General features: G+C 33.9%; 2 protein-coding genes across 3 annotated transcripts; both read right to left on the reverse strand.

Moving 5' to 3' along the window:
- Positions 1-2773: 2773 nt before the first annotated feature.
- LOC108341004 (uncharacterized) lies at positions 2774-9692 on the reverse strand. 2 transcript variants are annotated; one of them, XM_017578602.2, is made up of 10 exons: positions 9560-9692; positions 8332-8462; positions 7629-7777; positions 6294-6382; positions 6067-6205; positions 5298-5372; positions 5104-5225; positions 4946-5021; positions 3153-3212; positions 2774-3053 (listed from the first exon to the last, which is right to left on the reverse strand). In XM_017578602.2, exons 3-10 carry the CDS (start codon positions 7749-7751, stop codon positions 2916-2918), a joined length of 822 nt encoding a protein of 273 aa, XP_017434091.1. In that variant the 5' UTR covers positions 7752-7777; positions 8332-8462; positions 9560-9692; the 3' UTR covers positions 2774-2915. The 2 variants fall into 2 exon arrangements, with proteins under 2 accessions (XP_017434091.1, XP_017434090.1); XM_017578601.2 differs by having other exon boundaries at positions 7629-7873.
- Positions 9693-17971: 8279 nt separating this feature from the next.
- Positions 17972-20165, reverse strand: LOC108341529 (aspartyl protease family protein 2). Its single transcript, XM_017579203.2, has one exon. It carries the CDS (start codon positions 19798-19800, stop codon positions 18223-18225), a length of 1578 nt encoding a protein of 525 aa, XP_017434692.1. The 5' UTR covers positions 19801-20165; the 3' UTR covers positions 17972-18222.
- Positions 20166-23132: the final 2967 nt, after the last annotated feature.

Here is a 23132-nt window from a genome sequence, read left to right on the forward strand (position 1 = left end):
CGAAGAGGTTGAAGATTATGGACGAAATTTCTACTCCATTTCATTAACCCTAAGTGATTGTATCATATTGTAATTGTAATTGATTACATCAACTTCTAATGGATTCGTTATTATTTCATTATTTATTATTTTCTTTTTAATTCTAGTATATTAAATAATTTAAAAAATCTATAGATATTATTTTATATTACTTTTACAATTAAGAACAATTTAATAATTTATATTTTCTATTTATTGAAAAATCTTTTTAATTTACCGTATCAAACAAATTTCTTACCTACTTACATGAACTTTATACTATCAATCACCTGTAAATTTAGAAAAGAAATAACACATAATTTATTCTTAAAATCCTCGTAAATTCATTCACTTTTTTCTACAAATCATTTATTTTAAATGAAGACACCTTAGTTCTAATTTTTATTTCCCTCAAAACAATATATATATATATATATATATATATATATATATATATATATATATATATATATATTATTTTTTACCAGATCACCCATATATTTATTACTTTCACACCCATGTTTACAGTAAATAAATAATGTTATTGAAAGATTTAATGATAAAATATTTGCGTTATTTGTATTGATAAATGCTTGATTCAGTATATTTAATTACTTTAGATGATTTAGAAATTGAGATAAAACACAAATTATATATAATTCTAGAAACAATTTAAAAACTGTAACGGAGTTTTCAATTTTAAAATGAATAATATTTTAATTCATTTTAACAAAAGTTAATGTTGGAAAATGAGTTGTTTGTAAAGTAAGATACCTTTGTTTGCAGCCTCGAAACCCACAGTATTTTATATGTTAGATTGATTGACAATCAGATTTTTTTTTCTATTTTTGGAACTTATTTTGTATAAACCAAATTTTTTAAACATCACCAAAATCAGCAAATTTTTTAGAAAATGTAAGTTATATAAAATAAAATAAGAATCGATATAATTTAAAACTTCACTGAAATTGTGTCAGCCGAAACAGACTTTTCAAGGCCATTCAGCCTTCCACAAACTACTTATGGCAAAAAGACTCTTAGGTCAAATATATAACAAATTCAACTTTTGTATAATGCAAGTGGTCCTCACTGGTCGGTATTGTAATTAATTTATGTATCAAAATAGTTATGTTTATATCTCAAATATATCAGAATTAAATATAAAACGATGACCACTTTTTTTATTTACATGCTTAAATATAATTTTGGTTTCTTTATTTTATTTTTTATTTTTTATCAAAATTTTATGAAATAACATTATGAAAATTTATTATTACAACTATTCTTCGCTTTAAAGTTTGTAATTTCATTATAATTTCATTCTTAAAAAGTATCTCCAAAAAGAAAAATATTAATTAGAAAAAAAGAAATTATTGCATAATTAAAGTACTAATTCCTAGATAGTATAGTTGAATTTAGTAGGCATGTATTAAGAAAAGTTGAAACATGGATACAAACAAGGAACGTGGACCTGTGTTTTAATTTTGGACAGGGGACCGCAGAAACAGTTGTCAGATTCAGATCATGCTTACATCTCGTCAATAATATTAATTTCATATAACTTTTTAATGGTAATGTATAAATAAATAAATATTACAAAATTTAATTAATATCAAAATTAAATTCAAATATTTTACTTTAGAATTAACAACAGTAAAATAATTTTAAACAATTAATTAATAAGTTTCTCGATTTAAGATATATTTTTATTATATGTTAATGCTGATATTTTTGTTAGATCCAGAGGAGTTTTTTTTTCTTTCTGAAAGGTAAATATATCAATTATAACTTATTATAACAATGATAAATAATTAAACATACATATATAATTGGTTATTAAAATAATTGTTTTAATCACTCCGGAGAGGTGGTTTCTTCTTTATCAACTAAAGTGAAATTATAACAAATAAAGAATTTGATTGTGGTCGGAAAGCAAATCCAAACCAAAGATTTCTAAATAAAAAAGTTATCCAAAAAATGTTGAGATATTGGATTTCATTTTAGTGCTTCTTTTTGTTCATATTCTTTCTATCCATATTTTAACTCCGTTACAGATTGACATTGACTCTGTTTGGACTGTTTCAAACATGAATAGATTCTTGAAACTGTATCAGACTTTCAATTTAGTCATAAAATTTAAATAAATAAAAAATAAACGTGTGAAACAGAAATTATCTATAAAGACATCTTATTTATTTACTAATATTCAAGGACTGATTGGAAAAAAAATGCAATTTAAAAAGACCGAAAAGATCGTCGGACCGAAAAAAACATTATGCCAAAAAATAAATTTCAATTATATAATTTGAAAGTTAAAAGAATCTTCCAAATTACAGAGTCTAAAAACTTTCTTTTTATGCAAAAAAGTAAAAATGACTTAATTGTCCAATCTAAAAAAAGAATAAGATTCAAATTGGCCAATTCGAGAAGTTTCTTTAAACCCAAACAAGCAGTTTCCCCTGTGCTAAAAAGATCATTCTGGGAAATGCTAAGTACTTCATATCTTCCCAAGAAATAATAAACTTTTTAAGACACCCAGAATTAGGCTAATGCAATAGCCTTACCATATCCTCATGTCATTTTGTGGAATAATAAACAGTATAGGAATGAAACTGAAGCATGAGTTGTATTCAATCCAATGTCATAATGGTAAACGACAAGGTATGATAGATGCTACAGAATTTTTGAACCATGTAATGATATATCTTTGTGGTTTTAATTTTAACTTTTGCTTTCTTTACTGATTCAGAATACATGTATGTAATCACAACAATATATTCAATTTCTAAAAGGCAAATATACAGCATATACCGTACTGAATCTTTTTAGAATGTTAAGAGGAAAAAAAAAAGTTAATCACAACTGTACTAAATGAATTCAATGGCCATTTAGTAGGCTCACTTGCCATGCTTTGCTTTTGAAAGAGTTTTAACCAAACCCTTGGCAATCTTCCAGAACCAAAACAAATTCATAATCGTCAACACAGGAGGCACCACAACCAAGGTATAAAACCCCAATGGGAAGATCTCATTGACCTGAAATTAGGGAGAAAAACGTTGGATTTTATTTACTAAATCATAATCAAAAGGGAAATTGTGATGTATGTTTGACGAGGAATCAGAGAAAACGCTCGCCTCATCAAAATGGGTCCACATGTGGACAAAAAAGAATATGAATAGGAAAATCCTTGCAATCTGCAGCACAAAAGATATAAAAAGGGTTAAAGCAAAACCACCAAGTAAATTTGTTCCAGACTTCCATCATTACAATCATTAGAGTGAGGGTCAGATCACAGCAAAATTTGAACTCTTTTCTTACATATATAAGAGCTTGTTTCTATTTGGGATCAAACAGTATGACAGAAGTGAACAAAATTTTACTTTGAGAAATCAGAGCATTGAAATGTGTTAGCACATGACATCATGCAAATGGAGGTAGCAAAATAAAACAAAAAAACTCTTAGCAGATCAGTGAAGGCGCATAAGTTGCAACCACCACTATCACCACTACTCTTACTCGCATCGCTACAACCACCATCTACGCATGCCACAAGCGTTGAGCTATTGTCACAGCCCTTATCATCAACACTCACTGTGACAATCTCACCACAAAACCACCATTGTTGTTATGGCTGCAATTAATGTTGTCACTGCAAAAACTATTATTATCATTATTGTGCTACTATCACCATTTTTGTTGCCAGTATGACCACAACCCATTACCATTATCATTGTCACCATTGTCATTGTTATTACCATCATTATGTTCACTACTGCCAATATGACCACAACTCATTACCATTGTCATTGTCACCATTGTCATTGTTAATACCATCATCGTGTTCACTACTGCCTCTACCTTCATGGCATCACTATCGTCACTCTTAACACTACTACAATTGACATTATTTCCATTGCTGGCACACCCACGCCCAACTATAGCCACTATCACAATGGTTATCATAATTGCGAGTAAACTCATTGGAGTTTACAAGTCCACATGTACAATGTGGGTTAAGTCATTGGTAAACTCATTTTTTAATTTAGAGTAGACACCAGAACTCAAGGCAAACTCATGCTAACTACCTAGTTTACTTTGCTGGTTAAAAAATCAACCCAAAAAAAACATCCTTTTGGTGTTTTTTTCGGTGTTTAGGACCCAACAACCCTAGCTAAATTTTGCATCTTGATCCAAAAACGAAGAACCTTCCTATCCAAGGGATGGAAGGCAGAAGCCTGCCCCCTCTAGTCAAGGAGTTAAGGCCTTGCAATGAGTAGTCAATATGTTTGCTTTTCTCTCATGCTTGTTTTTGTTCATGGTTTCTTATTCTGGTGGCCAAGGAATATAGGAATCACACCAATCCATCCTGAACTTGGTGGTTAAATGCTAATGAGGTGACGACAATATTTGTTAATCCTCCTTCCATTTTGTGTATCAATCTAAATATGAAGGCCTCCAAAGTCCAGCTTTGCTTCTTCTCTCCCAATCGCAAATCACACTTTTCCCTCAAAGTAACAGTTGCAGATTTCTTTCAATCTCACTAATGAATTGATTTGTATCTATTCTAAAACAACTTGGTGGAGCATTGAAGCTTTTGTTCCAATGAAGGCTCTATTTCGGTGAAAGGTTATGTCCGTTCTGTGATTGGGTAAATGGTTGATGTCATATTGGAAGTTATTCTTTTCCCTATTTGTCATTTGGTTCCAATATGTTGAAAGTTCCTTTGCACTCTCTGTTGTTGGCTGGTTCATTCACGTAATACATTGCAACCCATATTTAAACACCATAACCTACCTAATTTGATTTTTTAGAAGCCTCTTAAAGCTCAAAGAAAAAATTATAAAAAAACCACAAGAAACATAAGCAATTCCTTCAGGTACTACTATAGTAGAATTCAAATTGAGACCAAAAGTATATTATACAGTACCAACCACCCGAAGAACAATGCAGCGCCATTCCAAACGTAAAGCTTGGAGCTCTTAAGACCAGCAACGTCCAAGTGCCTGTACATGCACAATTAATGTAACAAGTCAATGTTGACTCACGTTCATTAGATGACAGAGTTAGAGTCTGAACAACAATTACCATCTTAGATTTACAAAAGGAGTTGTACTCTCAGAGAAAAGAACCATAAGGATGTAGATCTGTCCTTGACCACTCAGCAAAGATTGAATAATTGAAAACATGGACAGCCCGTGGTGTAAAACCTAAATACGAATGAGTTTAGTTTACCACCTTCTAAACAGAAAACCTAGAGACCGAGAGCATTCATTACTTACGTATTCCACACCACCTAAAGCTGGAAAATGCCAAAGAATCATTGCCAGATCAGCTAGAAAATAACCTATAGAAATCTGTAAAAAAGAGAGGAAAAGTATAGAAGACAAAATCACAAATAAGCCAACAGGACAATCATTACTTTACAAGGCAAAACAATAATGTTAACAACAAGAATAAGAGACAGAAAAACATATCAAAAAAGAAGAAACAGAAAAATTAAGAAAAGAGTGACATGGCACTAAGATTAAGAATGCACCAGCATCATGTGCATCAGATCAATATGGAACTAAAGGGTCGCTTGACATTTCTAACCCTGGGTCCCAACAAGTAATATTTACAGTGCACAACTTGAGGGGTACACCAAGCATGCAGGAACCTTTTCTCTTCCAATGAGCAAAACATAAAATGATTTATCCCTCTTACATTTATTATGAAAGCTACACAATTTAGAACTGAATGCTCCTCAAGAAAAGACAGGTTCATTCTAAAAGCACTGCAACTTTAACAAATCTAGGCTTCAGCATTCAGTACTTGGTACCTAAAGAAGATTAACAGTAGAACTACATGAATATTAAATAATAAACAGAAAATACTACAATAACAAGTAATAGCATTCCCCTTTTCAGTCTGTATATTTTATCCGTACCCTCACATGCATCATGATCATTTTAGCCCAAACTTAGTTAGAAATTAGAATGAAAAAGAATTTAAAATCAACATCTGATAAATCAAACAAGTTAAATTTTGCTAATATTGTCTTCAACATACCCCCAGTACCGAATTTGAGAAAGTGGATGATCTATTAATAACAAGTTCTTCTTGTGAATCCTTTTTGAAGATGTCTGATAACACCAGAAAGTAAAATGACGCAAATGATACAAACAGAGCATGAACAGTTGAGAATCCCCTGCATGGGCAAAATGTCCAAAAGTTAACATAAAAAGTCAATCATGAACGGAATAAATTAAAACAAATTTTTATACAGTTCATTTTACCGGTTATTCCATTCAATTTTCTCTGCTCTATTCAATTTGCCATATCCCGCAAACAACAGGGAACTCAAATTGGCAGTCAATCTATAAACCTTCAAGAAGGACATGAGGAAAGGATCAAATGTTAAACATAATAATCTCCAAGACTATAGATCTTTTAGTACCATTCATCTAAACTGACCACATATATATATTTCACAAGAGCAACTAGAAAAGGTAACGAAATAACACTATATGAATGTATAAAAATCCAAAACGTTAAAACTTTACACACTCAAATAACCAAAAGTGTTAAGACTGAGGGATGTGGAGCTAAAAAAAATAGCTAGAGTTCATTTCTACCAAGACAAAATATAGTGAACCAGAAATTACTTTCAAATACATTTTCAGATTGTTATTAAGTGAAAATCCAATTGGATTTGATAGCCATGAAGCAATAAACTCACTCAACATAATTTCAATATATATACTGAAAAGCAAAAGCATGCAGATCTAGTGAATAGCATTAAACTCTAATGTTAAATATAATCTTCAATTGCTATGTTGACACTTGACAACAATTTATGCATTAAATATTTTGCTAACTAGTAAAGCATCCAATTTTCCTCTGGAATTGTTGTTAAAGGAATGAGGTCACCATCTATGAAAAACTGTATTGAGAGTGATATGAAGTAAATAAATAGTGAACCATGTTTATTGAAATGAAGAAGTCAGCAGAGCACCTAAAAAGAAATCTTTCTATCTTAACAAGAATGAGACAGTTGCAGCCTCAGTCCAAGGATATCCCAAAATTACCCACTTGACCCCGTATCTACAAAGCCTTTACCAATTACTTAACCATAAAGAACGGACACGAATACAAGCTCCTCCTATTCAATTGAAATACATGTTTTGCTTCTTCACCACAGACCACATAAAAATAGGCACCATCATTTTAAAGATGTCTACTCCTCAAATTGTATCCTAAACCTATAGTATTAGTATCAAAAGACTAAGAGCGATTCCTAGTCCACGAATGTCATATCCCATAACTGATCCTGCTTTTGGATAATAACATGCATGATTGTCAAATACCAATTTCCTCATATATATTTCTGCATTGAATCTTCATCTGCGTCATCAACCATCTTATTTCAATTTAAGTAAAAAGCATATCCCTAATCCCTCCCCACCCCCCTTCCCTCCTTTTTTTCTTCTTTTCCTTGTGATCCTCTGAAAATGATATTCCATTCTGCTCCTCTATCAATACTTCAAAATCCTAATTTGGTCCACAGAGAAAAAAGAGGAATTTGCAACATAAAAGACACTGAGAAAGTGATGAAAAGCTCATTTACTTACAATAACACAGAAGAAGACACCAGTGAAGACAGACCCCAGCCATTGAATTTCTTTGGTTGGGGTAGCAACGTCATAGGAGGAAACCGAACCAACCAGGGAACCAAAATAGAAAGTAAATCCCATCCAATCAACTTGTTGAAAGTGCTAAACTGCATCAAACACATAATGCATAAGTGCCCCCACAACAGCAAAGGAATCCCATTGGAAACAAACAATAGAGGGTGGAATCCCCACTCAACAAAAAACTGCAGCAAAAAAAAAAATTCCCGTGAGTCATGGAAAAGGAAATCTTGTCTACAATAGTTGCCTGTTATTTCATTTGCACCCACTTCACGTGACTTTTAGCACAAGTTGATCAATCAAACCATGATGACCATAGGAAAAGGCAATTAAGAAAACTTCTTGGCAAACAAACCAGACAGGTAACAGGACAAAGGGAAAAAGTCAATTTATTACATCATGTTCATTTTAATATTAATTGATATAAAAAGAATAATGATGATGATCATACACAAAATCAACATCATACCAAGAAGAGAATAGATAAAGAAACAAGAAACACAAGAAGGATCAAGAATAAATTTTCTTAAGGAAAAAGAAAATGAAATAAATCGAAAGAGAATAATTAGGTGACCCGTTAGAAGCAAGTACAGTCATTGAAATGAAGCTTGAAACTTTAGCACAGAGAGAAAAAGATTGAGACCTTAGCTGAAATGGGATACTGATCGAGACCAAGAATTGCGCAAAGAAGAAGAGCCTATTCGGCCATCTCAACGGAACATCAAATTCTTCCTTATGCCCAGTCAAAACAATATGACTAATTGTACCCTTTCTCTGTCAACAGAGTAATAATAATTAAAATCTACCAAAAAAAATTATATCATTTATGATTCTGGCCCAACTAAAAAAAGTATTGAATTTGATAAGAAAATTATATTTACAAGTTGTATTAAGTAATTTTTATTAGGGTTACAATTTTTTTTTACGGGAAAATAGGAGTGAAATTAAACAAAATAAAAAATTGAAAATAGGAGAGAAACTGGCTTTACAAAATTTATTTTTGAGTTTTTGTTTTTGTGAATGAAAACTCAAACAAGAAAATCAATAGCTATTCAAAAGTATCATATTCTTTAAAATTAGTTACCAACAAAATTGACATCAATGACAAAATTAGAAAAATTACTACTAATAAGAATAACTACAACATTAAACAGGTAAATTTTAAGAAATTTATTCAACAAAATATACCCAATTTATATCCTAGAATAAAAAGGTTGATAAGACTGTTATTGTTTTGGTTCAGAACATTTCTTAACATGATGTTAAACTTCTTATCTTTCTTTTCTGTATTTGACCAACAGTGTTGTAATTATTTAGTAATATATTTAGATTAAATAAGACATTTTTTTAAAATGTAAATTATATAAAAACACGTAACCATTAACTCTCTTTTTTCATTATTGTATGAACAGACAAAGTAATTTAAAAATATACATAGTCGATGTCATGTTTTTAAGTAATAATTTACTTAAAAGCCTAAAATCTGAGTTTTAGATGCTCCGAATCACCTAAACCAAACCTCAATATTCTACTTAGAAGTTCACATACATATAAGCTTTGGCAGGGAAAAATTGCAGCATCTATGCATGTGGAAAGAATTTGGTTATGAGCATAAAATATTGTAAGCTTAAATTGTAAGCAAAGAGGGATTCCCTACATGTATAAAATAGAGCGTTGACGAAAGAGAAAATATGATAAAATAAAGAAGAAGATTAAGAGAGGAAGTGATTGAGAAGATGTGATGATGAAGAAGAAGAAGAGATGAGAATGATCTTCATCACATTGAGTTAGAATAATGGTTTCCTGAGGATTGTTGATTTGGAGCATGGCTGTGTCTGTGGTTAAACCAGAATACTGTAAGGGAAACTAACCTTCTTTTCTGATGCAACCATTAATAGTTTGAATCCCAACCACACTTTCTTTGGTGGCTAATTCAGAAGCTTTGAACCCACAGGTTCCTCTGCATGCATTAACACTAATTATTCGGATCATTGCTTCCAAAACTCTCTCCACAAACACACAAAATACGTACTACTACTTCTCTCGCCCACCTATTCTTCTTATTTATCTCACTTTTCCTTCACATTATATATAGCATATGCTGTGAAAAGTAATAATAATATATATATATATACACACGCGAAAATCAAATTAAATTTTCATTTTTATCTATTTATTTCTTAATCTAATGATTACACGTATGTATTTATTAGTATCATCAAATTAGAAAACATAGCAAAAATTTAAAGTAATTCGCTTAATTACACAAGAAACAAAAATGATAAAGGTATTTTATATCAATTATATCAAATGAATTTTCAATCATTTATTGTTTCTCCCAAAGTCTCTTAAGAATTCAGTAACTAGACAATTTTTTGGAAAAATTGTCTTAAATTTAATTAAAAGATTAACACTTCTCAAATCAAATATATACATCCTCACAATATCGAACTTGTCCAACAACTCTAATACAATAAAATGAGTTTCGTATACATTAATGATTCTTTACTCGATTAGATGCTAAAAACGTTCATTTCTTTCACCACTTCATACTTTCAATTATATTATTTGGTTATGATAAGAGCTTACATATCTTTTCAAATTTCTTAACTTAATACTTATATTACGCATCAACAAACGTTATAGTACTTTCAAGATAATTACGGGTTTTGTACATTATATCAAAACAGCTAATGTGACATCCCAAAATATATTAACCACATCATATAAGTTAGGAGTCAACATTTTCAACAAAGAGATCAGTTAGAGTATGACTTGCAATTAAATATGAAATTACAGTCATCCAAAACAAAAATACAGAGTTTTCAAACTTAGACAGTTTAGAGTATTTAATATCCAAAGGTTTAAAATATCTAAATTCTAAGTAGATTGTGCAGCAGCATCATTCTCCTCCAGCTCTTGCTCCAGAGGTATTTTCTCAACAACATCTGCTCCCATCCAAGAGGATGATCATCGCAAAGAAAACATACACAAGCAGCACACAACACAGAAGAAAGGGTGAGCTAGATAAACAGGCAATAATCATATTGTTCACTCAATTTATAATCATCATGCTTAGTACATATAAAACAGTTAATACATAACACTTTAAACCATGACTCAAACACTCACGCGACTCATCCGGATTAGTATAACTGTCGAACTATTGGTCGTCTTTGCACTTGCGTAGTTCAGCTGGCACTCCCCAACACTATGCAAGGTAAATCCCCCAAATCTGTCTATGTCTAAACTCTAAGACTATAGACGAGGACCTCCCTCTACTCTCACCACTTACACTGCTCTCCTCTATCTGAGTATGAACAGTGCTTCGAGTGTAGGGATAAACATACCAGTTCAAAGCTCCATACAGTTATACAGAACAACATCATCACCCCACACATCACTTTCGTCATCTCTCCCTGAGATGTCCTCTTCATATTCATTTACATCATCATACAACATCAACCATGTCATAAAAACAACTTATACATTACATACTTTCACAAAACCATCACTTATTAACACAAATTTCTTTAGGACTTTTACTGTTCAATACTTACGTAATTCAAACGGCTTGGAGACCCTCACCAATGGCTTCGGAAGGGTCAAAATCCCCCAGAACGACCTAAAGAGCGTCCAAAACAGACATCCGGAACCCCTCAAAACCACCTAGAACGCTCAGGATCACTATCCGAGAATACCAAATTAGGACGAACGCTTACAATAACTATTACACAAAAACCGAACGCTCGAGATCCAAAATTGTGAATATCAGATTAAGACCGAACGCTAATTGATCACTAACACATGCCCAAGGACGAACGCTAATTGATCACCAACACATGCCCAAAGACGAACGCTAATTGATCACCAACACATGCCCAGAGACGAACGCTAATTGATCACCAAGACATGCACAAAGACGAACGCTAATGATCACCAACACATGCCCAAAGACGAACGCTAATTGATCACCAACACATGACCAAAGACGAACGCTAATTGATCACCAAGACATGCACAAAGACGAACGCTAATGATCACCAACACATGCCCAAAGACGAACGCTAATTGATCACCAACACATGCCCAAAGACGAACGCTAATTGATCACCAAGACATGCACAAAGACGAACGCTAATGATCACCAACACATGCCCAAAGACGAACGCTAATTGATCACCAACACATGCCCAAAGACGAACGCTAATTGATCACCAAGACATGCACAAAGACGAACGCTAATGCTCGCAGTACACAAGACCGAACGCTATTTGGAACGAACGCTTACCTACCGAACACTATCAGGTCGAATACTGTTTGAACGGACACTTATAGACTGAACCCTATCAGGTGGAAAACTGTTTGGGCGAACGTTTACCTATTTAAATTACTATTTGGACGAACGTCACTTTCGAAATCTGCAGAATTTTGCAGAATCACAACCACGTCTCCAGAGCCCCTTTTTCATTCCCTTTTTTCCCAGATTTTCATCAAAAAAACAGAATATCACAGATCTCAAACACAGTTTAATATTTCTACAATCAATAGAAACAGATCTAGCTCCCCTTACCTCACAGTAACCTGAAACAGTACGTGTATCCACTCACTACCCATTCTAACTATTTCCCATAGTTCTTACTTTCTCCCAAATTGGTCACCGGAGAGGGTTCAAATGTCTGAACGCATCAGACTCACCTTCGGCGCTAGCACATATGACTAGTCACAACGTACTGGACCAGGCCAGGGCTGCTCTATGATCAGGGATGTGCCAACTTAGGTTTTTAAGTCCCCTCTATCCTACCAACAAAGAAAGGCTTTTAACAAGTTATGATTTAATTATTTAAGTTATTAAAACTGTCCTACAGTGTTCTAGACATCAAATACCCAATTATATATATCACCCTTCCCCTCACAGTAACCTTAAACAGTACATGCCCATATACATGCTATCATAGAGCACTTACTCCAAACTCTCCAACCAGAATAATTTCAACCAAACATATTAATTTCAACAGAGACCCTTACAAACATAATTGTCACATGTACTAGTTCAACACCAAAGCATAAATTATTTAAGCACAATTCCACAGTCTCAGTCATAATTATCCAATCAAAATAATTCAAACAAGCACATCATACAGCTCCAAAAATATAACTAGCTCCCCTTACCTTGAAGTTGCGCAGTATATCCTACTGGGGTGCCCTAACAGTACCCTCCACACATAGCGGAGCTGGACAAAACCTACAGATCACCAAATTGGTGATAGAACATAGCTCCTAGAGCTCGAATAGACAGAGAATGGGAGGAAAAACGTACAAGGCACGTGAACCCAGCAAAATTGCATGCCCTAGGTTCTAGAACAGTGAAAGAGAAAGGAAAAGGAAACATACCGTTCAGAATGAAGAGAAGCGTTCGGTAGAAATGAAACCCTCTACTCCGCAGACACTTAGGTAGCACCAGAATCAACTTTCTATGGTTCAAGGTTCAGGGTATCTAGAGAGAAGGCAGAGAAAACTTTTAGGGCAAGAGTTTTTTTTTAGAGTGAGAAAGGAAAACAGAAAGGAGAATCTGACTTTTGGGGAAAGACCCTTGCTAAGGTCATGTTCCCTTCGTTTAGGCCTGGCTGTCTCCAACTGGGCCCAATGACCTTATAATTTTCTAGGTCCTTACGGCTAATCTCAATCAATCACATTTATTATCACTAGTAGAATATTTGCTTTTAAAATCGCACTTTATACTTCGGTTTATAACAAACCGGTGCCTAATAAAACGCGATGGCAAAATTGAAAATAAGTTTAATTTATATGCCTCGGTTTCATGATCACCCGAAACATAATGGTGATATCACCTCGCTGCTCTCAAAACCGGTGTCTAAAACCACGTCTACTGTTTCGGTTACTCCGAAAACCGAAGCATAAACCCTACGAAATAGGTATACTGCTTCGGTCTCTCTCAGAACCGAAGCATATACACACTGCCACCTCTACCACAAAATAGGTAAACCCTCTACTCTCGCCCTCTGCCATCTCGCACTCTGCCCTCTGCCCTCTGCCCTCTCGCCTCTCGCCTCTCGCCTCTCGCCTCTCGCCTCTCGCCTCTCGCCTCTCGCCTCTCGCCTCTCGCCTCTCGCCTCTCGCCTCTCGCCTCTCGCCCTCTCGCCTCTCGCCCTCTCGCCCTCTCGCCCTCTGCCCTCTCGCTTCTCGCCTCTCGCCCTCTGCCCTCTCGCCTCTCGCCTCTCGCCCTCTGCCCTCTCGCCTCTCGCCTCTCGCCTATCGCCCTCTCGCCTCTCGCCCTCTGCCCTCTCACCTCTCACCTCTCGCCTCTCGCCCTCTGCCCTCTCGCCCTCTACCTTCTCGCCCTCTCGCCTCCAACATCAGGGCACGCCGCAAGCCGCCGTTCAACCCTTGTCGCAAGTCGCGTTCATCCCTTGACGCAAGCCGCCGTTCAACCACGCCGTCGGCCGCTGCCGTTCCACGGTGCTCGAGAGAGGGATCTCCTCATTGCAAGCCTTTCATCGTCACGGTAAGCCTTCTCACTCATAGATCTATCCTTCATCTCCATTTCTTCTATCCTCCTTTAGGGTTTCTTCTCCTTTTCATCATTTCCCTTCGATTCCACCGATTAAGGGCGGCGACGGCGACAGTGGATGGAGGTTTGCGAGTAGTGGCGAGGCTGTTGTTGTTGTTGGGGTCGAGGAGGACGAGGCGTTTGCAGAGGCATGCGGGACAGAAGCCGTTTGCAGAGGTGGAGGGATGGCGGGCCTGCGGTGGTTGGGGATTGGAGGAGCAAATTTTTTCCTGTTTCATCTCTGAGTTTCTTCTGTTGTTGTAATATTGCTTCTGAGTATGTAATTTTGTTGCTTCTGTAGAGAGAAATTGTCTTGTAATATTGCTGTTTCATCTGAGTATGTAACATTATTGTTTCATCTGAGTATGTAATTTGCTGTTTCATCTGAATTTGAGTATGTAATTTGCTGTTTCATAATTTGCTGTTTCATCTCTGGCTTTCTGTTTCATTTTTAACAGTTTTTCAGTTTGGGGTTGTGGAGTTTGAACTGAAAAAAAAATCCTACTACCTCGGTTTAGGTTCTGACCGAGGCCGTAGAATCAGAAAACTAACACGGTACTGCCTCGGTTATTCAACAACCGAGGCATAAATTCCATCTTTTTTAACCCGGTTCACAACCGAAGCATAAAACTTACCCTTTTTTACCTCGTTGGTATATACTTCGGTTGTAGAACCGGTGTCTATAACCAAAAGCAACCGGTGTCATATCCTCTTAATGTACTAGTGTATATAATTCATATAAAATATTTAATCTAAATAAGTTTTTATTTTTAAATTAGAAACTAATTTAAAATCAATAATAATAATTAATTAACAATACAAAAAATTCCTTAACTATGAAAAATTTCTCGGTATAATAAAATTTACGAATAAATTTTTTATCGATGAAAATAAATTCGATTTAATAAATTAGAATTTAAATTACTGACATAAATATTTTATCAATAAATATTCCTTGATGAAGTTTATAGATAATCTAGAGGTGGTAGAATGGGGAAGCAGTGTGAACAATGTAAAGAGGACAGCGATACTAGTGTGTTGACGACAACGTCAGTAGAATGACTGTAGTGGTGGCAGTGAAGGAGAAAAAAAAAGAAGAGGATGAGGGGGAGAGAAGGAGGAGAAGGAGAAAGAAGAGAAAGATGAGAAAAAGAGAAGTCGGTGACGAAGCTGGAAAACACAATAAATGAACATTTATTATTAAAGAAGAAACTTGATGGATCAGTGGAATAAATTCGATCAACAAACTTATAATAATTTTGAGTTTATTTGTCTTTTTATAATTTTTTTTCGAGTTTTTTACATAGCAAAATTAGGCTGTTGTTTAGTAGGTTTGGAAAAAATCACAATACGCAAAATTTTTAAATTAATATGGGGCGCGTCATTGATCTAATATTCAGTTTTAACCCATTAGAATTAGATTGTAGCATATCTAGAAAGGAAGATTTTGATTGAATTACGATATTCTTTATAAAAAAATGATTTGTAATTTCATTAAATACCTGTATATGTTACAACAAATAAAATAGTAGAAATAAAATTTTAAAAAGAGTAGTTTTTTTTATTGGTGATCACTAGTATACTAAAGGAAAATGACAGCGGTTATTTTCGCCTATAGACAGCGATTCTGCAACAGTGCTCGCCCTTGCCGAACAGTTCTCGCCCTTGCTGAGCCCTAGCTGCGTCATCGCCATTCTTTCGCTGCCATCGCAGTGCCCTTGTCGTGCCCTCGCCTCACCATCGTAGTGCCCTTGTCGCGCCCTCGCCTCACCATAACCGGCTCTCCCAGGTTGGTTGTCTACGTGAAAGGAAGAAGAAAGAAGCTTGAAGCAAGTTGTTGAGAGAACTCTTAAAAATGGCAGAGAAGAGATTAGGAATAGAACTGCTCGAGATAAATGGTAGAGAGAAGAGATTGGGAATAAAACCTCCGAATAAGGTTTGTTGAGAGAAACCAGGAATAGGGAAAAAAATTGGTGTTTCCCTTCTCTGCAATACCAACCTAGAACCAGTGAGAAAGTGGAAAGAAGATAAATGGCAGAGAGAAGAGATTGGAAATAGAATCAAACCTCCTTTGCCGCGAATTAGAACAGAGAGAACAAGAGGAACAAGAACCCTAGGTTGGAAAGAAGAACTTCTTTGGAGGTGCGAAAAGGAAGAGGAAGAACACTACGCGAGAAAATGCGTTCGTGTTAGTGTTCTGAATTTGAACTTACGCAAGGGCTATTACCTCGGTTAAGGAAAAGACCAAGGCTGAATGGTACTATAGGCCTCGGTTCGCGCCTAAACCGAGACATATTAATGCCTTGAAACGTTTAGTTCACGCCTAAACCGAAGCTGAACAATCATATTGCCTCGGTCCCCAGATAACCAAAACTTATAAGTTCGTCATAACTATGAAAATGTCACCGCATATTTATATGGTTAAAAAAACATTTTTTTACTATGAAAAACCTGCAATTTATTATGGGTCTCTAAAAGCTGGTTTTTTCTTTCAAACAAATTAATTATATCAGAAATTATTTTCACGAAATTTTAAAAATAAGAACGACTTTCGTTATGATTGATTACTTTAAAGTATATTGCTGAGAAATTTAAAGTTATTCTTCAACGTGATTAATATCTTGTATTTATAATTGGCCTTGGCATCAGCAAAAGGTGAGTGAGTGCATGCAGCATAGAATCTATTCATGTGGATAGAATTTGACTAACATAAAATATTGTTAGCTTAGTTTCACAGCAATGAAGTGGAACATTGCCTATTGCAGGCTTCTTCATCTCTATATAATATAGTGTTGCCCTAGGCCTATATGTATCATCATCAAGGAAAAAAAGATTGAAAAGATATACTATATATCATTATGATGAAGGAATACACAATATTTATACAATATACTGGGGCTGTTTTGGATAGTGATAACAGCTACAGTGCAGGAAGCTTAAGCGTTTCGGAGCCTTCACGATCATCATCATCGATATCATGCAACCAAAATAAAGGTACAAACGACTCATTTAAAAACGGTGTCAATGGGAAACAAAACTTTTCTCATGCAAGCCTTAATAGTTTCAACCCCAGCCAAAATTTCTCTCATGCCACGTTTCAAAGTGTGGCACATTCAGAAAGTCTGCGTTCATCTACAAGAATCGGCACTAGCTATTCAGATTACTCCATGCAAAATCATTTCTCTCTTGCAAGGTCCGCAAATTCAGACAATAGTGACTTTCCTACCGGCCCATCCATTGTTGTTGCTCCCATTATTCATCATCATCATTATTATCGTTAATGGTCTATCCTTTTGTCAAGTCGTCAAAGGATGTTATATATATATATATATATATATATATATATATATATATATATATATATATATATATATATATATATATATATATAAATTTATAGAATTCTCTTATGTGAAGAAGAATAAACACCTTCTGTCATGAATGAAATAAGATATTCATTTATCTGTTTTCTTTTTTCATATATTTACCATTTTGCATTATTATCCAACAACATATATTTTCAAAGAAAATGTGTGACTTAAAAATGAACAGAGTACAGTGCTGAGTAGCTATCATAATTAGTTCCAAAAGTTAAGAAATTTCCATGTAGAAATTCACAATCCCGTGTGTTGACCTTGAAACCATTAGAAGAGTCCAATAAAGAAACCTGTAGAGAATTATGCCGACAATGATAGAATAGTAGCTTTCTGTATATACGAGAGCTTCGTTCTTTGGATTAATTTCTTGGTTGGAGCCTTAAAAATCATAATGGTTGTTAAAATACTAATGTAGAATTTGAAATATATATATGTAACATTTTGACGTGCTACACAATCGTTTTACCTAGCTACCATTTGACTTGTTCTCATACTATATAATATTGTTCACACACCTAACCATCATATAGATGGCAATCAAACCCTTAAAACTACATTTCTAAGAGCTAATAATATGATGCTGATGCTAAACCTCAGCACACCTCCTTGGAGAATATCCCAGCCTAGACCTTTTCATATCATACAGAATGTGAAAATTCTGCTGTAGTAAGTTTCCAATAATTGTGAAATGAGAGTGATGTGGACTTCCCATAATTGCCAAACAAATAACTTCATCCAGTTCATATTGGTAGAAATAGTTCTCTGCTGGGAAATTCCATACAGCCCCATCTGCAAAATGAATCCCAAAGTCAGGCAGCTCCACTTGCAGTGCTCCTGACACATTGTAACATGGAGCCATAATAAAATCATCTGCAGCAACCTGTTGCAGTTTAATGTTTTTCTCAAACGCTTCTTTGATGATACCATAAACTGGGTCAGGGAAGAAAGTCAAGGTAGAACCTGAATCAATAATTGTACCGCCACTAGCAGCACCTTCTGATAACCAATGCCAACTTTGTTCTGGAATATCAAGCCTTTCCCCACCAACCATGATGGACTTTATTTGAAGATAGTAAAATGTATCATCTGGAGTTTCTTCTCCTGCAAGGAATGAAGTGAAGTTCATATTGTGGTTATTCAATAGCTCCTTGTCTTCACCAAAGACCAATTTGCTGCTAGTACTTGAGTTGCTGAATAGGTCAGTGAGACAATAAGAAAATGAGTGACCATAGATAGATTGAAGCTGTGAGAAAAAGGAAACAGGTCCTCTCCCAAGTCCCAACAACCCAGAAGCTCCATGAAAAAAGCCTTTGTTCCAATGACCACAACCAAACATCACATCCACTGCTGGCTTAAACTTTTCCTTCCCATTAGGCCAGGTGAAGTTTACAGTAAATTTTTCTAACGCAAAATCTCCTGTTGTGTTTGAACCATCAGCATATTCATAGAAATAAGGACATGTTTGGTTTTCAACTTTGCAAGGCTGAAGAGGGTCCGGGGAAGAAACCAGTTGGCACAGGGGATCATAACAGCTTATGTTCCTGTAAGAGCTAGAGTTCTTGGGATTATAAAGGGGTCCGTTTTGTTCAAAACAATCATAACAAGGGTCACATTGAATCCAACTGAGGTCACTGCCAGTGTCAAGTATCAACCAGACATGCTTAGGAGGTGTTCCTACAAACATGTCTATGAAATACTCTCCTGTGCCAACAGAGGCCCCAGACTTTAAGGTTGCCATGATGCTACCTGAAAAATCATCTTTAGTAGATTCCAACGATGCTATAAAAGCATTAGAAAGGCTGTTCTGCTGCTGGATGGAGACACTTTCCTTTTTCTCTGTGACTTTTCTATGAAGAGTCTGAATCCTGACCAAATCCCTGGTCGCTAAGTTCAGTGCAAGTGTTTTAGGCTCGTTGCCATGATTCATTGGCCTGCGCCTTAGGCGTAAGATTGTTGACCTTTGGTGAGCATTTTCTGATATATCATCGACTCCATCCTCTTCCTTGTTCAAACTAGTTGGTTCTGAACTAGTGGCTTTCGTGTAAGATTCTACGTTGGTGAGAGTTGGATCATTGGTGTGATCATTTTGATAATCAACTTCAGTGTATGTTTTGAAAGTGACATAGAAAACTGAAAAGAGGACCAAAATAAGGTAAACTTTCATGATCACAGTACTTCTGACTCCTTTTTTGATGGCATATACAAGAAAAGTTAACAAAACAAAATTGAAGTTCTAATCCGAATGCCTATAAAATGCGAGTAGACAGTATTTTCTTTCAATTCCTTAGAGACAAGGAACAAAATCCAGAAACAGAACAACCTAAGACAACAATTCACTAGAAGTTGCTAAAACATAACTTATTTAAAGGTCTAAGGAAGAAACACGTATGCCAAACAAACAAATTAATGGGATCAATGAAGTTTTAGGCTTTTAACTGAAGATAGCTTTGCTTAGGTGATTTGATTGCAGTGTGAGAGTTAAAAGCAGGAGAAAGTGATAAGTTCAAGGTTGAAACTTTAGGTAGTCCGAATTTGGGGATCATGTTGGCCACACTGAGTTGACAAGGACTTTGAAATCAAATTTTGTAGGTAACTTAAGACAGGTCATATATTATTACTTTTATCAAATTGAACAATTTTGCATTGAATTTCTGCCAAAGGGTTTTCGTTGAGAAAGTCTCAGATTACAAAATTCCAAATTCAAACGTCCCATTTAAGATTCTGTAATCTGCTTGTATAATTTATTACATAGTCCTAATACAAAAACCAACATAGGACAAATGAATATAAATAAACATTGACTTTAGTTCCTTTTTCTTGTTGTCACAAAAGCAAAACAGATACCTAATATTTGACTATTTCATGAGAAGAGCAAAGGTTTTCACACTGTTGGAAAGCCACTTCATTAGCTCAGATAAAATAATAATGCAGATAAAAGTTGCAGATTCAAGTTATGACAACCATTTGATAACGTGTGAAGTTTTTTTGTGAGAAATGAGAGAGGCATTGAAATTTGTATGAAACATGCAAGGAAGGTCCATCTTGAAATGATATATCCCATATTAAAATTCTATGTGTCATGGTAGGTTAAAATGTGACATAATTCAAGCCAAGTGGGGGTTTTCATGTTGACATTTGAACCTTAACCCTTTCTTTCACCAGTTTTCTTCTTTTCTCATTTGGTATATTTCTGAATTTGACACATAAAACACACCAAAAAGTCTTCTGATAAATATTAATGATAGTATCTTTCTTTGTTTATCCTTTGGATGCTTGAGTTTGAAATTTGCATAAAAGACAATGGTTTTAGTTCACAATGGTATCTATAACCTTTGAGGTTGGGATTGCTATTCTTGAACACCCCCCAATTGTTTATTCAGTTCATGCAAATCATCAAACCAATATCCATTCAGGTTGGAATTTGGTTAAGAAAAACTGACATATAATAGATTGGTTTGATCTGATTGGATATTTAAGTGAGAAATCGTCACTGTAATAAAAACAGTTGACATTAAAAATTTATGTACATTTATAATCTTACTTTAAAATTTGACAGAATGATTTATATTTATTTTAAACTCTTTTATTTAAGAAAATTATAACCAAATTTTATTCAAGAAATTAATAATTTTTTATTGAATACCTAACTTACTTAAGTTGAGTTTATACCTACCCACCATATCAGCTAATCAAATACTTATTTTAACTCCAAATTACGTTAAGGTCACAGTAATTTTAAGGAGTGGGAACTTGACAATTTCTTTTAGCCTCTTCATACATTTTTCTTGGCAATTTTATGTAAAACAAAATTCATTTCTTCACATTCCTGCCTGAAAAAATGGTTGACAGAACTGGCATCGTTTCTGCTCCTTTGCAGCACCACGGTCTCCATCTCCGATTCCGATGGAAACGAAAATTTTATTATCTATTACTTAATTTTTTTTTACCAATTTCAAAATAATTAATTATAACAAATAATACTTCATCAACGTTTTTCTAAGAAACTCATGCTTGAATTTAGATACAAAATGTATGAAATATTTCAAATAATTTTTATGAATTTGAAGCAAATGTTAGTAATTAGAATTTAATAAAAGCTTAAGAGAATTAGATAAATTTATTAACCTTTATATTCAAGAGATAAAAGAAATTTAAAATCAAGTAACCTACGTATGTGTACATTAGTACGAGTATGAAGAGTATGATACCTCTACCCTATGTCCGTTTAGGAGTTCTAGATTGATTTTTCTTAGGTTGAGTTCTTTAACATTCAGTTCTCAAATATTGAGTCCTTTTAGTTGATCTTTTCATTGAGTTATTTTTGGTTGAGTTTTTTTATATCAAACTTTCCGTGATAGAATCATTTTTAAATAAAGTTCATTAGCTGTCTAATTTAGACTGATCAGTTATAATATGACCGACTAGTTATAGTATAATAAGATTAATAATGATAATGACGAATTAACCTCTTAATACAAATTAAAATATGATAGAGTCATGTTTAGATTGACAGAGTAAATACTCATCACAGTTATTATATATAAAAATTTCAGATATAATTTTAATATAATATATATTGATTGTTAACTAAAACATCTCTATTGACTTTAACATCGGAATACTTCTATATATATATAACTTTAAACAACATTAAAAAGATGTTGAAAACTTACTTAATCTACAACATAACCCGTCAAGTATCAACAAGTCGAACCAAAAAATTTCAAAAATGAATTTATTTTATATTTTATATTTTTATTATTATTCATTTACCGTGTTTTTAAAATATACACTAGTTTTATATATTAAAATTAATGTATTTTAACAGTTAAGTAAAAATACAATATTAAAAGTTCAACAGAAAATCTGAAACCGTTCAAAACTGTTTTTCAAATAACAAAAATCTATATTGAATTATTAATTACAAGCATGTTAACAAACATGCTTTTATTACGATGTTATGTCGAAATAAATAGGTGGTTCATCATTGGTTTCCATATACATAATTAGTTGTATACATTAATTTCAGTTAATATATCGATGTTGTCTTTCACTACAAAAATATCTAATTAAAAAAAATAACGTAGAACATAAATATATAGTAAAATAAATTGAAAAAAAAGTGAATCATCATATTTTTTCCCAAAAGTATTCTTAAATGTTCTGAAAATATACATAGAATTTGAACTTTTCTTTATTCGAAGCTTTCTTTTTTATTCTCAAATCCATGACAACCGTTCATTTGTATTTTTTTTTACACGTCTCTGTAACGACTAATCGCTAGAAATCAGTGTTACACGAAAGCCAAACAAAAGCTGATAACACCAAAATAAAAATAATTATTTAAGTTTAATATAGTTCTGACCCATAAGAGTATTATTTTATTTATCTTAATTTATACAAAAATATAGTTTTATCCTATAGTATACTTAAGTATCTGTCGAGTTTAGTCTAGATACATTATTTTGTGTAAATATTTTTAATTTTATCAATCAA

The sequence above is a fragment of the Vigna angularis genome, chromosome 6 (genome assembly GCF_016808095.1).
Source record: "Vigna angularis cultivar LongXiaoDou No.4 chromosome 6, ASM1680809v1, whole genome shotgun sequence".
NCBI lineage: Eukaryota > Viridiplantae > Streptophyta > Magnoliopsida > Fabales > Fabaceae > Vigna > Vigna angularis.